This window comes from Vidua macroura, chromosome 8 (assembly GCF_024509145.1).
Source record: "Vidua macroura isolate BioBank_ID:100142 chromosome 8, ASM2450914v1, whole genome shotgun sequence".
Lineage (NCBI taxonomy): Eukaryota > Metazoa > Chordata > Aves > Passeriformes > Viduidae > Vidua > Vidua macroura.
Window position 1 is genome coordinate 30,575,927 of NC_071578.1, and position 13,728 is coordinate 30,589,654.

A 13,728-nucleotide genomic window follows, 5' to 3' on the forward strand; every position below is an offset into this window, starting at 1 on the left:
AAAGGAAGGGGGAGGCAGTGATGGAGCCAAGAATGAGAGCCCTGGGATCACCACTCCCCTCCTGTGCTTCTCCTGGCTTTAATAATCCCTCCCACACCGCCATCCACGTTCAAGGTCTGTGCCATGATGTCTCCTCAGAACTCCCATCCTCAGTCCCCAGTTATTTATGCATTTCCAGCCTGCAAGGCAAAAATGTGCAGCAGTAAATTAAACTGCTGGGAGAGTTTAAATATTTATTATTCTTGGCCTGGTGATGGGGTAAAGTTTTCAGTTTATCCTTCGTGTTCCTCATTTAAACCGTGGTGATTAATCAGCAGTGAGAAATTTGTTTCCCTCCCCCCCCAGGACTAGCTCTGTGTAATGCTAAATCGGAGCAAAGCCTGCTCAATATTTGATATATTTAAAACCTGCACTTTCCTTTTTCATTAAAAGAGCCCTTCACCCGCAGTTCTGAGATAACAACTTGGAATAAAGTAGCTCTTTGTGAATGCTGGGAGAGCGACGCTGTCTAGGTCTGATGTCTGAAATGTAACACATTAAAAAATAATCATCTTTCTACCTGTGCAAAATTCATCAGATTAAATAATGGCCTTAATACAATTTCCCTGGTGACCTTTAGAAGAAATTCTTCCTGAGATACTAAAAATAACCGTGACAAAGCAGAGTTTCTCTAAACTTTGGTGTTGTCATTCTCTCTAAACTCCTGAAACAAATCTAAACCTCCCCCCAGCATTCACAGCATTCAGTTCTGCACCATTCTCTAGAAGCATCCCATCCCTGGAACCCAAAAAATCTGCCCCAGAACCTCTGCCTGGATTTCTGTAGCATTCCCAGGAACACCTGCCCTGAGAACAGCCCCAGGCCTGCTCTCACATTCCACTTGGTTGGGTACCATGTGTGGACACAATCTTCTGGGAGCAGAAACCATGATCTGGAGTGGTAAGCACTAAAAAAGGTGAATTTTGGCTTTGTTGCCCTAAAAAGATGATGTTTCCTATTCTCCAAGCATTTCAACAGAGTTTTGAAGGTGAAGAGAAAGATTTTCAACAGTTTGACTCAAGATTTTGTCCTTTCTCTTAGAAGAGCTGCAGAAGAGCCACTGCAGAGACACTTCCCCAAATCCATTTGGGAATCCAACACAAACAACTTATTTGCTGTTTTCCCCTCCAAGCAAAGCTTCCAGGACCTCCTGGAAGCCAAATATTGGCTAAACCCCACAGGTTGGTGCAAAGCATGGCAACTCCACAGGAATCCCACTGCCAGAGGGCAGGGATGGATGGGATGTTGGGAATTAGGAATTGTTCCCTGGGAGGGTGGGCAGGCCCTGGCACAGGGTGCCCAGAGCAGCTGGGGCTGACCCTGGGTCCCTGGCAGTGCCCAAGGCCAGGCTGGAATCACCTTTTGCAGGGTTGTTGCTCCTGCTGGGTGACTCCTGAGAGGATGAATAAAATTTTATCCCGTAAAGAGCAACTATCCTTGCCAGAAAGATAAATAACATTCCAGCTGTCCTGGCTGGTGCCACCTCAAAGGCTTTGGTTTTCTCAGCTATGAGTGAATTACCTGATTCTGCTCCTGTTGTTGCTACAGCTTTTAATCCAGCTCCAGTTTTAGCCTGGGATCAGCTGGGCTCAGTCCAGCAGGGAAATCACTGACACTCCCTTCCAGAAAAAAGGAAAAACTCCTCAGTTCTCATCTAATGGGCTTCTGGGAGCCAGCTGCCTCCAAAATTCACCTGATGAACTGCACTGCTCTTTGGGCTTGTCAAAGCCTGAGGTTTAACAGTGCTTTGTAATAAATGCACGTCTTCCTCAGACTAGAAATAATGGTAACTCGGAAACATGGAACCATGGAATGGCTTCCCTTGGAAGGGATCTAAAGTTCATCTCACCACACCCCTGCCATGGGCAGGGACATCTTCCACTGTCCCAGGCTGCTCCAAGCCGCACTGTCCAACCTGGCCTGGGACACTGCCAGGGACCCAGGAACAGCCTGAGCTGCTCTGGGCACCCTGTGCCAGGGCCTGTCCACCCTCCCAGGGAACAATTCCTAATTCCCAATATCCCATCCAGCCCTGCCCTCTGGCAGTGGGAAGCGATTCCCTGTGTCCTGCCACTCCAGGCTCGTGTCCAAAATTTCTCTCCATCTCTCCTGTAGCTTCTTCAGGCCCTGCAAGGCCAAAATTTGGTTACCCCAAAGCTTCTCCTCTCCAGGTGAACAATCCCAGCTCTCCCAGCCTTTCCTCCCAGCAGAGCTGCTCCATCCCTCTGCTCATCCTGGAGCCTCCCCTGGGCTCTCTCCAGCAGCTCCAGGTCCCTCCTGTGCTGGCCCCAGGGCTGGGACAGCTCTGCAGGTGGGGTCTCACCTGAGCCCAGGGGCAGAGGAGCAGGATCCCCCCCTCCTCTGCTGCCCACGCTGGGGCTCAGCCCAGGGCACAGGGGGGTTCTGGGTCCCAGCTCTCACCCCCAGCACCCCCAGCTCCTTCTCCAGGGCTGCTCCAGCTGCTCATGCCCAGCCTGGATCCATCCCAGGGGTTGTCCTGAGCCAGGGGCAGCACCAGAACCTGGCCTGGTTAAGCCCCTGAGATTCCCATGGGCCATTTCTGCAGCTTGTCCAGGTCCCCTGGGTGGCCCTGTCCTTCAGGAGTTTTAAAGTTTTTCTGCAGCAGCATTTGAGGGGCTAGCAAGTATTTGCAGGAAAACAAGGTGAGAACCACTTACCCCCATCCACCAGCTGGAAATTATTCCTAATTTTAACCTTTCCAGTTACACCTGGCATTTACTGGAGTAAACTGCTGGAAAATGGAGAAGCCACTTCCCAGCCACCTAGAGCATCACACAGAAGGGACCTGGGGACAACCACCACCATGGCTGTCATGCACTGGAGACTCCTGTAAATATCAAGTGGTATTCCTCTGGAATGTGTGACAGTTCCCAGGAAGCATTTCCATGGCCCAAAACAGCCCATTCCCACTGGGTGTTTTCCTCAGTGTTTGCTAAAAAAATAACTTTTTTTTTGTTTTATGTTCCAATCCCTTTTCCATTTTGCTGACTGTTTTCTAGATTCTGGAAGGATTCAAGCTGTGATGGGAGGAGGCTGAGTGACTGTGCTGGGGCATTTCTGCCAGCAGACAGACACTTGTAACCCACCACGACCACACTGTCCTTTCCCTCGCTCCAAATCCTGGGTGCAGGGACTCCCCACCATTAATACAAACATATTTAATATTAATACTTGATTTCCCAACAGATCCCTGACAGATCTGTGGGAGTCTTAAGTAGTAAATGCTTAAACAATGGAGAAAATAGAAATAATTCTATTTTCCACCTTGCTTTCCTTTTCCCTTCCCAGTGGGAATTACACTGCCCTGCCATAACCCCAGAATTTCTCATTTGGATCTTCCCCGGTCTGAAAATGTACCAGATGCTGTGCTGAGCCACAGAATCCTACTTGGAGGAATGCAGGAATTAAATCAGTGGCAGGAGGGGTGATTATCACCTTGATCCACCAGCGAGTGCTTCTGCCACTCAGGGGAAGCTGCTCGTGCCTTGCCTCAGCCCGACAAATTTCAGTGCTTAAACAGCTGTAAATTACATCCCAAGGCACAGGTCTGGAATTCTACTCGCTGTATCCAAAGCTGGGCTAATGCCTCGCTTCTCAAAGGGAAATAAAAGGGATTTTTTTTTTTTACTGGCTCAGTCTGTGAGGTTCCTGCTGTTGGTTCTGGCTGCCAGCACCTGCTCACAGCCTAAAATCCAGAGTTACTCATGGCATGGCATCCCCAAAAGGCAAAATTTGGAATTCTGTATTAATTGACAGGATGACACCTCCAGAAAATAAAAGGAAAAAAAAAATACCCCCCACCCCCCCAAATCTTGTACACCTGAGGAAGATTTCCCCACAGTATTCCCAATTTAAAAAGTTTAGCTAAAATTTAGTTAATTTTAGATAACACAGCCACCCATTGCTGAAAAAGAGTGGGAATTCTGATCTCTCTGCATTGTGGGAGAAGCTCTGAGCACCTGGACAACACAAAAGAGCAGGTGGGGATGGAATTTCTCTTGGATAAGCAGGGACATCACCACTGACCACCAGTGTCCAGCCCCAGAGCTACAGATGTTGCAGTTGTTTTAGAAATAAAGACACAACTTCTGTTTTCCCTCAGAAAATTGGGAGAAAATGTTCAAGGATATGTCCCAGACCCAAGCTGCCCCCACCTCAAACATGTGCTGCCCTGCCAGTCCCAAGGGAAGCCTACAAACTGACATCAGGAACCTGGGCTGGCCACTTTTCTTTCCCAGGGCAATGGGCCTGTCTTTGTCTTCAGGCACCTGTAGCCCTGAGTGGCTGGCCGCCTCCAAAAAATCTGGTCTAAAAAGCACACAACCCTAATTAGGTCTAATTAGGAACAGAACTGACAGACTTTGCAATGTAAGTGAGGCAGTGAAATAATAACAGTGTCTTAAACAGGATTAAAATATAACATTTTACTCATTATTTCAAAGAATAGATTTTTTTTTTCTTTCTTCCATCAGTCTTATCTGTATGTCCAGCCTCCAGCTTAACTCCAAACAGCTGTTTTAGTGTCAGTCCCCAGTGCAAATATGCCAAGAAAAAGGAATTAGGGCAAAGAAACATCTGGTGGGTTTGTTTTTCCCACGTGTGAGAGGCTACAGTGCATTTCTCTTGCCTGAAAACAAGCACCATTGCTCAAAATATTTGGTCAGAAACCACAGCTTGAGAAGAAGGTATTGGACAGAGAAGTCACATCGACACCACATGCAGACAGCTCCCAAAGACAAACATTCCCAGGGATCTGCTGGGGGAGAACCTGGGCAAAGGGAAACCCAACACAGCCACAGCAGCACAAAGTCCTTTTACTGCCAGAGCAGATCCATCCTCACCCAGACCTCATGGTGAGGCCTCAGAGCTGAAAGGAAAGAGAATGCTGCTGCCAGTCTCTTCCTTGCTAATTACACACATTTATCTGTTGGCTCTTCCAATCTTTCCAGAGGAATCCGGGTTATTCTCACAATTTATTTGGTTTTACCCCAAAAAAGTTTGCACAACACAACAGGACGCTTTCCTCATTTTTTCTTTGCTTTTTTTCTTTTGCTGCTTCATACTGAAGAAAACCACTTTTCTTTGGGTTTTTTGGGTGTTGACACCAAACAGTGAAAATTCTCAGCCCCCTGCCCAAGGTGTGACAACACACTCAAAACTTCGAGGTAAAACCAGTAATTGTAACCAGGTGCCTGAATTTATTCCATGTATTTCACAGGTAATGGGTACTATAAGTTTTGGAAACAACTCTATGTGTGTGTCCTGAGACCCTTTGACCTTCCCAGATCTGTCTGTGCACGTTCACCTCATAAAATATTCCCTTTTCCTCTTCTTCCCTCTGGGATCCATTTGTCTTTTCAGCACGTTTGTGTTCAGTTATCAAAGTGGAATGGTGATGGCACCGCTTAACCCACCAGCCAGCTGGGCTTGGGAATGGATCCATCCTCTTCCCATTAATTCCTTTTTAGTGCCTCCCACTATCACAGGCTCATGGATCATCCTGCTTTATTCCAGAAGAATACAACCATAGGATGACAATTACTGATAGAGCACAAAAGCTGGAGCTAAAGACCATGGAAAGAAGCAAACAGAACTGATGTGGGAAGATGAAAAGATGAAAAATTGACCAGAGAAGAAAATTGGAACGAGCTAATTTACAAAAGAAAATGAACAAACCATGGCCAGGTAGCTATGAATAAGATTAATTGCTACACATTGCCTTCCGCGTTGCAATTTTTATCTTATTTCAGCTTCTCTTGCACTTTTCTAAGTGGCAGTGCTGTAATCTCAGGAACTTTGATTCCATAACTTTGCCAGCTTGGCGTTGTTTGCATAAATTGCTCTGACTTTGTAACTGGGACTCAAATTCCAGCAGCAGCTGAGGATTTGCTCCATTGACTTGGATGGGTTTATTTTTAATTTATTACTCTGAGGTCAGAAGGCAGAGCTCCGGATATAAATCTTGAACATAAATAGACAATTCCCAAATCTAGACAGTAGAGCCACAAGTACCATACAGAAAAACAAAGCCAGGCAGGTATAGAACTATCTGGAGGGTTAAACCAGTGCATTTTTTAGTAGTTTACTGTTTATTAAACAAGAACTCCAGATCCAAAAAGAACTCATTAATTGAAACCAAGTAGTGTTTAGTGAAATGGGAGCCTGTCAAAATTGGGGAGGACAATGGATCGGTCCAAATGTGAGTGCAAATTTTGTCTGGGAATTTTAAAGCGTGCCGTTTGTCATGGACAACGGATGTGCACCATACAAACTCCGTACATCTGCCCCTGGGTGACAATAAAAAGCGCAGTTTATTATAAACCGAAGTAAAAACCAAAATAAAAAAATCAACTAAAATCACAGTTTTGTCATTGGTATGTGGAGGTTGTTCCAAGGACCCATCCAGAGCTCCTCCTCGTCGGACTGTGTGTGTTCACTGTGCGACTCCAAGGGCTCCTTGACTTCCTCATGATCAACAACCGATTCCTGCTCGTCTGTGCTTTTCAGTTTGGCCGCCCCGGCCTTTGTCACTACATTTTCGGCCCCTATAGTAGAGGAAAAGGAGACACTGCATGGCCTGGAGTTCATTTTGTCACTCGGGGATGGTCCCTTGGACAACGTGTTCAGCGGGACGCTCTCCTCGTGTGTCACCGCCAGCTTGTCCAGTTTCTTGAACTGCTTCCCCAGCCTCACTGGGGACGTGACTTTTAAATTGTTGCCCAGGCAGGCGCGGCGGGTGCGGACCACGGAGCCGTTCTGGGCCACGTAGATGTTGCTGCTGCCATTGGGTTGGAAGCCAGGGTTGCTCAGCCGGTTCCTCTGGCTGGAGTCAGGAGCGCTCTCCTCACCCGTGGAGCTGGTTTCGTACTCCGGGTCCACCACCAACTTGATCCTCTTCTTTTTGGCCCACTGTTGGGACAACAAAAAGAAATGTCAGGGCAACCCAGCAGTTCATTTCCCTGCCCTTTCTGTTCATTGATTAATAACTCTTATTAATTTTGCACCTTTCTCCTTGGGATGTGGCAGAAACCGGAGGGCCCTGAGGAGGAAGCTGCTGTGTGAGAGATACCTTTAAGAAACTGCTCCAAGGTGCAAATTCTAGGAAGGCCTTGGAAGTTTTCTTCCCTTGCATTGTGAATTCTGTGCACTGGCCAGCTCTGCTTTGTGTGCATCACACATCCAGCAGAGAAAATCCCGGGACATACACAAGGGAAAATCTTAGGCACAGTGCTGGCAAAACTGTCTGGTTACAAAAGCTCCATGTAAGGCTTTGTGACTGTTCCAGACAGGTGGGATCAGTGGGAATGCTCAGGAAGATGGTGGAGAAACCAGACTTTAGGTTTATATAACTTATATCTTTTTTCAAAGAATTAATGCAAACAATTTCCACGCTGCTGTGACTTTGTAGTAGGATATTGCTCTATGGTGAGTGCACAACCTCTACTAGTTATTATAATTTATAATTGATCTTTTAAAAATAAATGCCTCATTGCAGCACACTGAAAAGAGCTATTACCCTTCTTGAATGAATAATTCAAACACTAAGATGCCATCACAGCAAAACACACACAGGAACATGAGAAAAGCCAGTTTTTAGAGAAAGAAAATCAGGCAAGGTACAAATAGGTGATTACTCTTCAGCTTTTGAGAAGTTACACTCTGTAAAAATTACTTAGATGCCTATTTTATTGTTCTTGGCAAAGATAGACAATGTTCTTCACATGGATATATTCCAGTGGATCTCTTCCTGCTTAGTTTAAGTGGGATTTACAATAAAATATTGTGTGCAGCTACAACATTGTGTGTGTGGGGACACAAAGGGGCAGGTAAGTGACCATGGATCAAGTTCAAAGAGATGCTTGAATAAAATAAAATAAAATAAAATAAAATAAAATAAAATAAAATAAAATAAAATAAAATAAAATAAAATAAAATAAAATAAAATAAAATAAAATAAAATAAAATAAAATATAAAACCACTGTATTGTGATAGGCAGGAAAGGCAGAGGTTGGGAAATGTAATGCATTTCCTTTCCTGACCTAGCTCACTTGGTCCTCCTGCCTCAGCATTCCTGGCTTGTGCATCACTGGTGTTTGCAACCTGAATCCTGTGATGCAGAAAGAGCCCAATCCCAGCTCTCCTACTTATCCCCTGCAGTTTTGGGAATGTTGTTTTGCTGCAATTCCACTTGTCCTCCCTGCAAACAGAGCTGACCTTGACAGCAGAGAACTCGCCTGAAGATTAGCAAATGTATTAATACAATATTAACTTGTAAGATGAAAACATGGATGATCTTTAAATCTTTACATCCTCCTAGTCATGGATGACTTGAAAATCTTTACATTCTCCTCCTCATCATTTTCATTCTTCCCTAAATCCCATGTTTCATTGCTCCATGAAAACTAAACTTTCTGTATCTATAACTGAGTATATCTACAGTGTGTGTATAAATATGTATATGTACTTTTTTTATATATCCACAGGGCTGGAATTAGTTTGGTTTTCCACAGTTGTCTCCCAAGGACAGTGAAATTCTGGATCAATACACTTTGCCCTTTCCTTTTGGCTGTCTCCAGCCTGTCAGCATTGCTTAGGAAAGACCACACAGAAGGCACAGCAAACAAAGCCACTCCTCACTGCAAACCATCACCTACTGTCACTCCTCTTTAAAAGGAGGTGGAATCACCCGTGGCCTCCGACTCCGTAACTCCAGTACCCAGGGGCTCATCTGTCTGGGACTGGCTGCTTTCCTGGGACACCTTTTTCCTTGTTTTCATTCCTTTCCTGTTGGTGTCAGAGCTCTGAGTCTCAGTCTCAGGGGACGTGGCAGTTTTCCCAGATGTGGCACTACCTGAGCTTTTTGTCCCTGTGGTACCTTTGGAAGTTGCACTGATTTCACTGTCTAGGCAAGAAGAATCATTCTTACTGGCAGAGTCCTCCCTGTCACTGTCCTCTGGATCAACCTCTTCTTCACTTTCCTCCTCGCTGTCCTCACCAGGAGCAGCTGATTGTCCTCCCTTGCCCCCTCCAGCAGCAGCAGCTTTTGCATTGGCAGTTTTAGAAACCGCCTTGTTTGAGCTATCTGCTGTCTCCTCTGCCTCTTCCTCTTCTTCTGACACCTCTTCTATGGTGTCCTCTATTTCCACACTGGCAGAGGAAGTTTTGCTCTTGTAGCTGGATCCCGAGGTTTTCCTGTAGCTCGTGTCCCTGTCACTACCTGAGGCAGTGGAGCTCACGGATTTCTGGCTGGAGCGTTTGCCACGGGAGCTGCCTGCCCTGCTTTTCACACTGGACATTTCCGTGCTTCTCCTGCTGCTGGACTCACGGGTCCCTGACCTGCTGTAGGAGCTCTGTGTGGATGAGCTCTTGGACAGGCTGCCATCCTCATCGCTCTCAGAATCTTCCTCATCATCATCCTCTTCTGATGAGTCCTCCTCTGACTCACTGCTGGAGCTGGATTCAGAGTCCTCATCAGAATCCCCCAAATCCCCAGTTTCCTCATCCGAATCCACGGTGCTTTCTGTGGCCTCATCCTGATCCAGGGTAATTTTCAAGTAGTCTTTGTCTTCCGACTCGGAGCTGGAGCTGCTGCTCTTCTCAGAGGACTCATCTGAGGTGCGCCTCCTCCTTCTCTTCCTCCTCTTCTCATGGTCACTGTCCTCCTGCTCACTCTCTGCCGTGATACTAATTGAAACTCCCGACTTGGCTTCATCCCTTTCAGACCCTTCCTCTCCACGTGCCAAATCCTTGCCAAGGCCCTCCTGGAATTTCTTGGAGACGCTGATGCGCTTCAACACGTGGTTTAGTTTTCTCATGGAGGGCCTGTCATCCGTGGATTTCTGGAAGTAGCTTCCCCTGATCATCATGGGTTTGTCCCCATCTGCTTGGCGAGCTGACAGCAGCTTGGCATAGCTGGAATCTTTCCTACCTTTCACTTTCTGCAGGATCATTGGGAATATCTTTGCTTTCTTCCACCGGGAATGGGCAGACTCAGCTCTTCCTATAGGTTTGTGGGCACTGACTGCCACGCGACTTAAATGCATCACTCCCTTTAGCCTCCTTTTCCCCTGGCTGCTCCTAAATCCTCTTCCAGGACCACGGCTGAGGTCCATCCCAACACCTACAGGTCCCCCTTCCATTTGAGGCCCTGCGGCCTGGCTTATACCTCTGCTGGGAGGGCCTCTGACTGGACTCAAGCCCTGCAAATTATGAAAATTAATTGATTACCACTTGAAAGAGAGTTATTGTGAATACCTGTACCTTAAAATAGTGTAGGAGAAGATGCAACATTTATTTCCCAGCATCAAAATGAACTTACTTGTTTTAGAACAGTTTTCTAACCAAAGTTATGGGAAATGTTTGGGAATTTTAGAGTTTTAGAAAGTGCTAGAATAGGCTGGAAATGCACAACTACCTTACTTTGCAATGGGGAAAACACTGAAATGTTCTGTCTTCTCATTTAATAATGGATTAAGATCTGGCACTTATGTCAATTGGACTTTTTTCTCAAAAGAAACATTTACATCAACTTTCTTCTGAGTGTCACTGTAATTTAAAATTTTTTTTAGATTTCACTGTGAACTCTATGACAAATGAGTTTAGGTATTGCTTTTCTCTGTGGAAAGTCATAATTTATAACAAGAATATTAGTTATAGACTCTTAGAGTCCAGGAATGGTTTTAGTTGGAAGGGACCTCGAAGCCCATCCAGTCTCACTCCAGCCATGGGCAGGGACACCTTCCACTGTCCCAGGCTGCTCCAAGCCCTGTCCAACCTGGCCTTGGACACTTCCAGGGATCCAGGAACAGACACAGCTTCTCTGGGCACCCTGTGCCAGGGTCTGCCCACCCTCACAGGGAGGAATTTTTTTCCCAATATCCAACCTAAATTTTCCCTTTTTCAGTCTTTAGCCATTCTTCTTGTCCTGTCACTCCAGTTCCTGCTGAAGAGTCCTCCTCTAACTTCCTTGTAGGCCCCTACAAATACTGGAAGGTTTCCTTATTCGGTAATGATCTAAAATGGAATTAGCTAAGTTGATTTTTCTTTGAACTAAAACCAGATGTGGATACTAACAGAAACTCAGCAATTCTTTTTTGTCCCTAGAAAACAAAAGGAATTTAATGCTGACAAACTTTACGGGTCACCAGAAGGGCCAACAGTGCTTAATACTGTATATACAAAACTTAATTCTAATAAATTCCAGTGTACAACTGATGAGGCTTGGTGGCTCTTCAAGCTGTTAAAGGGACAGAATGAGCCCTCCAGAGCTTGTTTCTTACCTCCTCAGCTGCTGGCCCGTGGGGACTGTAGTAGTAGCCACCGTCGCTCTCCACCACGACCTCGCCATACTCGTCGTACATGCCCGATGGGGACAGCAGGCGCCGGCGGCTCCCGTACTGTGGCAGCTCGTACCTGCCAGGGACACCACAGCTCCTCAGGATGGGCCCAAACGTGCTCACACCTCTCACCACACAGCCAGCACTGCACATGTTCACACCCAGAGCGATGGGAACGGCTTTCCTTGTTTTCCTCCCTCTTTTTTTTCCCTTTGCAGCAGCCAAATCCCAGACATCCTTCTGTTCCAACAGCCACAAGCCCCTCAGGGTAACCTGAATTTTGGGGTCTGCTGGATCAGTCAAGACCCCTCTAAGTACATCAACCTTCCTTCAATCCACCTGTTTTTTTGGGGGAGCTTTCTTAATAATCATGGAATGAAAGAGCAGCTTCCCTAGGATCAGATCTGGAGAATGCCAGCAGAAATTCCTGAAGAGCCTGCAGTCCAATGGGCTTTATCAGAACAAGGGAGGATGGGGTTTCTCGAGGGAAATTTAAATGCCACAAGGCAGGATGGGCTGTTTTGAGGGAAATTTAGAAGGCCACAAGGCAGGGTGGAGTTGTTTTTGAGGGAAATTTAAAAGGCCACCAGCTGGCTGGAAACTGGGAGAAGAAAGGATTAATCCCTGAATTCTTCTCAGGAGGGGAGGAGGTGATGGAAATTAATCTCCCAGGAAGCAGAAATACACAAAGGATATAAACCCAGAATGAGGGATGGGATGTGAGCTCTGTAAGTGGAATAATGACATCCCTGAACAAGCAGGGAGTTATCACACACCCCCTTAACCTCTGAAAAGAGTCTTGTTGTTGGTTCACACCTTTGTGTGACATAAAGATTAAAGTAATCTTGAGGTGAAGGGAAGTCCCACGATCAACTGCTGGAATAATAAACATCACCACCCTGGAAAAGCAGCACTTTCAGAAATAAAGAGGAGAAATGGAACTATACCCATGCTCATAACTGTAGTAATCCTGGCCATAGTATTCCTGCCCTGGATCAATTCCAGACTCCATACTCAACTCCTAGAAAAGAGAAACACTGATTGAATGCAAACAGTGTGAAAAAGGCCCAAATGTAATTACTGATTTTATTATTCTTTATTATGTAATTACTTCTTCTGACTGCAGAAATGATCCTCATCCTGTAGCACAAAAATACCAACATCTCACATTTGCTCTTATTGCTTATTCTGGAAAAAAGTTTGGGCCTAAAGGGTTAGAAATAGAAAGATTTGCAATTGCACTGCACAGCAAGGTGCTAAAGCTTCCAGCACCGACTGCTCAGCTCAGCTCCAGCTGCAGTAATCCATCAGCAGCTGACTGACACCAGAAAAAAATTGGACAGCAGATGGAGAGCAACGGAATCATTCTGTTGGGAAATCTGAAACTGTGGGATGAAGCCAGTGGGAGCCACTGAAAGATGCTCATGGGGAAGATCACAGATCCCAGAGTGGTTTGGAAGAGACCTTAAAGCCCATCCATTCCCGCCTTCCACTATCTCAGGTTGCTCCAAGCCCCACCCAACCTGGCCTTGGAAGTATCAAGATGCAGTAAATTTAATGTATTTAATTAAAGTAACATAACTGGGCTTACAATGCCAGAACTTTGCTTTTTATCTAAGAGCCAGGGGGAAAAATTACCTGAGACAGACAAGTTCTTATTAGAAAATGATGTAAAAACCATTTCAAAACGTATAGAACAATTAAGAAATGAAAAATGGTGGTACCTCTGGTCTGAGAAGAGAAGGTCTCAGCAACTGCTGTTGCTAGAAAAGAAAATGAGAAAGTGGTTAATTAGGCAGCAACCATTAAAGTGCAGCTGATTGGTGTCTAAGACTAGTAATAAATGCTGAAACCATAGGTCCTTTGGAACTTTTTTATGGCAGGCAGCTGGAGACTTCCATACCCTGTGAGAACACAGAGCACCTGATGCAGTAAAATCCTTTCACAGTCCACCATTTCTTTTGCCTAAATATAAAATCAACTTCCCAGTTTTGTGGTGATTGTCTGACATATTTAACTCAAGAACTTCTACCAGAGGCCAAGAGAACTAAGTTCTGTATTTAAATTAAGAGATACAAACCAGCTGGGCAAAGAGAGGAAAAAAAAAAAATCAGTAAATATCAACCTTTGTGATAGGAATGTATTTTGGAGAACTTTCCAATGATTAAATGAGATTGTACTGAAGGAAACTCTTCTCCCTGTTATTCATTCCTGGAGAAAATGATACTGCAGGAGTAGCAGACCTCACAGAGCTGCAGGGGAGATCCGTGGAGCTCCATCCCTGCCTGGCAGGTGATTGGGTGTGACATTGTAAAACACATCAGGCGTGGA

The 13,728-nt window shown here is 45.6% G+C and overlaps 1 protein-coding gene across 14 annotated transcripts in view; it reads right to left on the reverse strand.

Moving 5' to 3' along the window:
• Positions 1–4,469: 4,469 nt before the first annotated feature.
• The window catches only part of PCDH15 (protocadherin related 15), a 331,935-nt gene continuing 322,676 nt past the window's right edge, over positions 4,470–13,728 (reverse strand). For 9 of the 14 annotated variants that reach the window (XM_053984461.1, XM_053984458.1, XM_053984464.1 and 6 more), the window contains 5 exons: positions 13,122–13,160; positions 12,345–12,418; positions 11,341–11,473; positions 8,716–10,260; positions 6,884–6,969 (listed from right to left, as the gene is read on the reverse strand). In XM_053984461.1, the coding sequence (XP_053840436.1) occupies positions 8,728–10,260; positions 11,341–11,473; positions 12,345–12,418; positions 13,122–13,160 (1,779 nt within the window). In that variant the 3' untranslated portion in view covers positions 6,884–6,969; positions 8,716–8,727. Of the gene's footprint in view, positions 6,970–8,711; positions 10,261–11,340; positions 11,474–12,344; positions 12,419–13,121; positions 13,161–13,728 lie in introns of all 14 variants that reach the window. The other 5 variants (XM_053984471.1, XM_053984472.1, XM_053984474.1 and 2 more) reach the window with 4 other exon arrangements.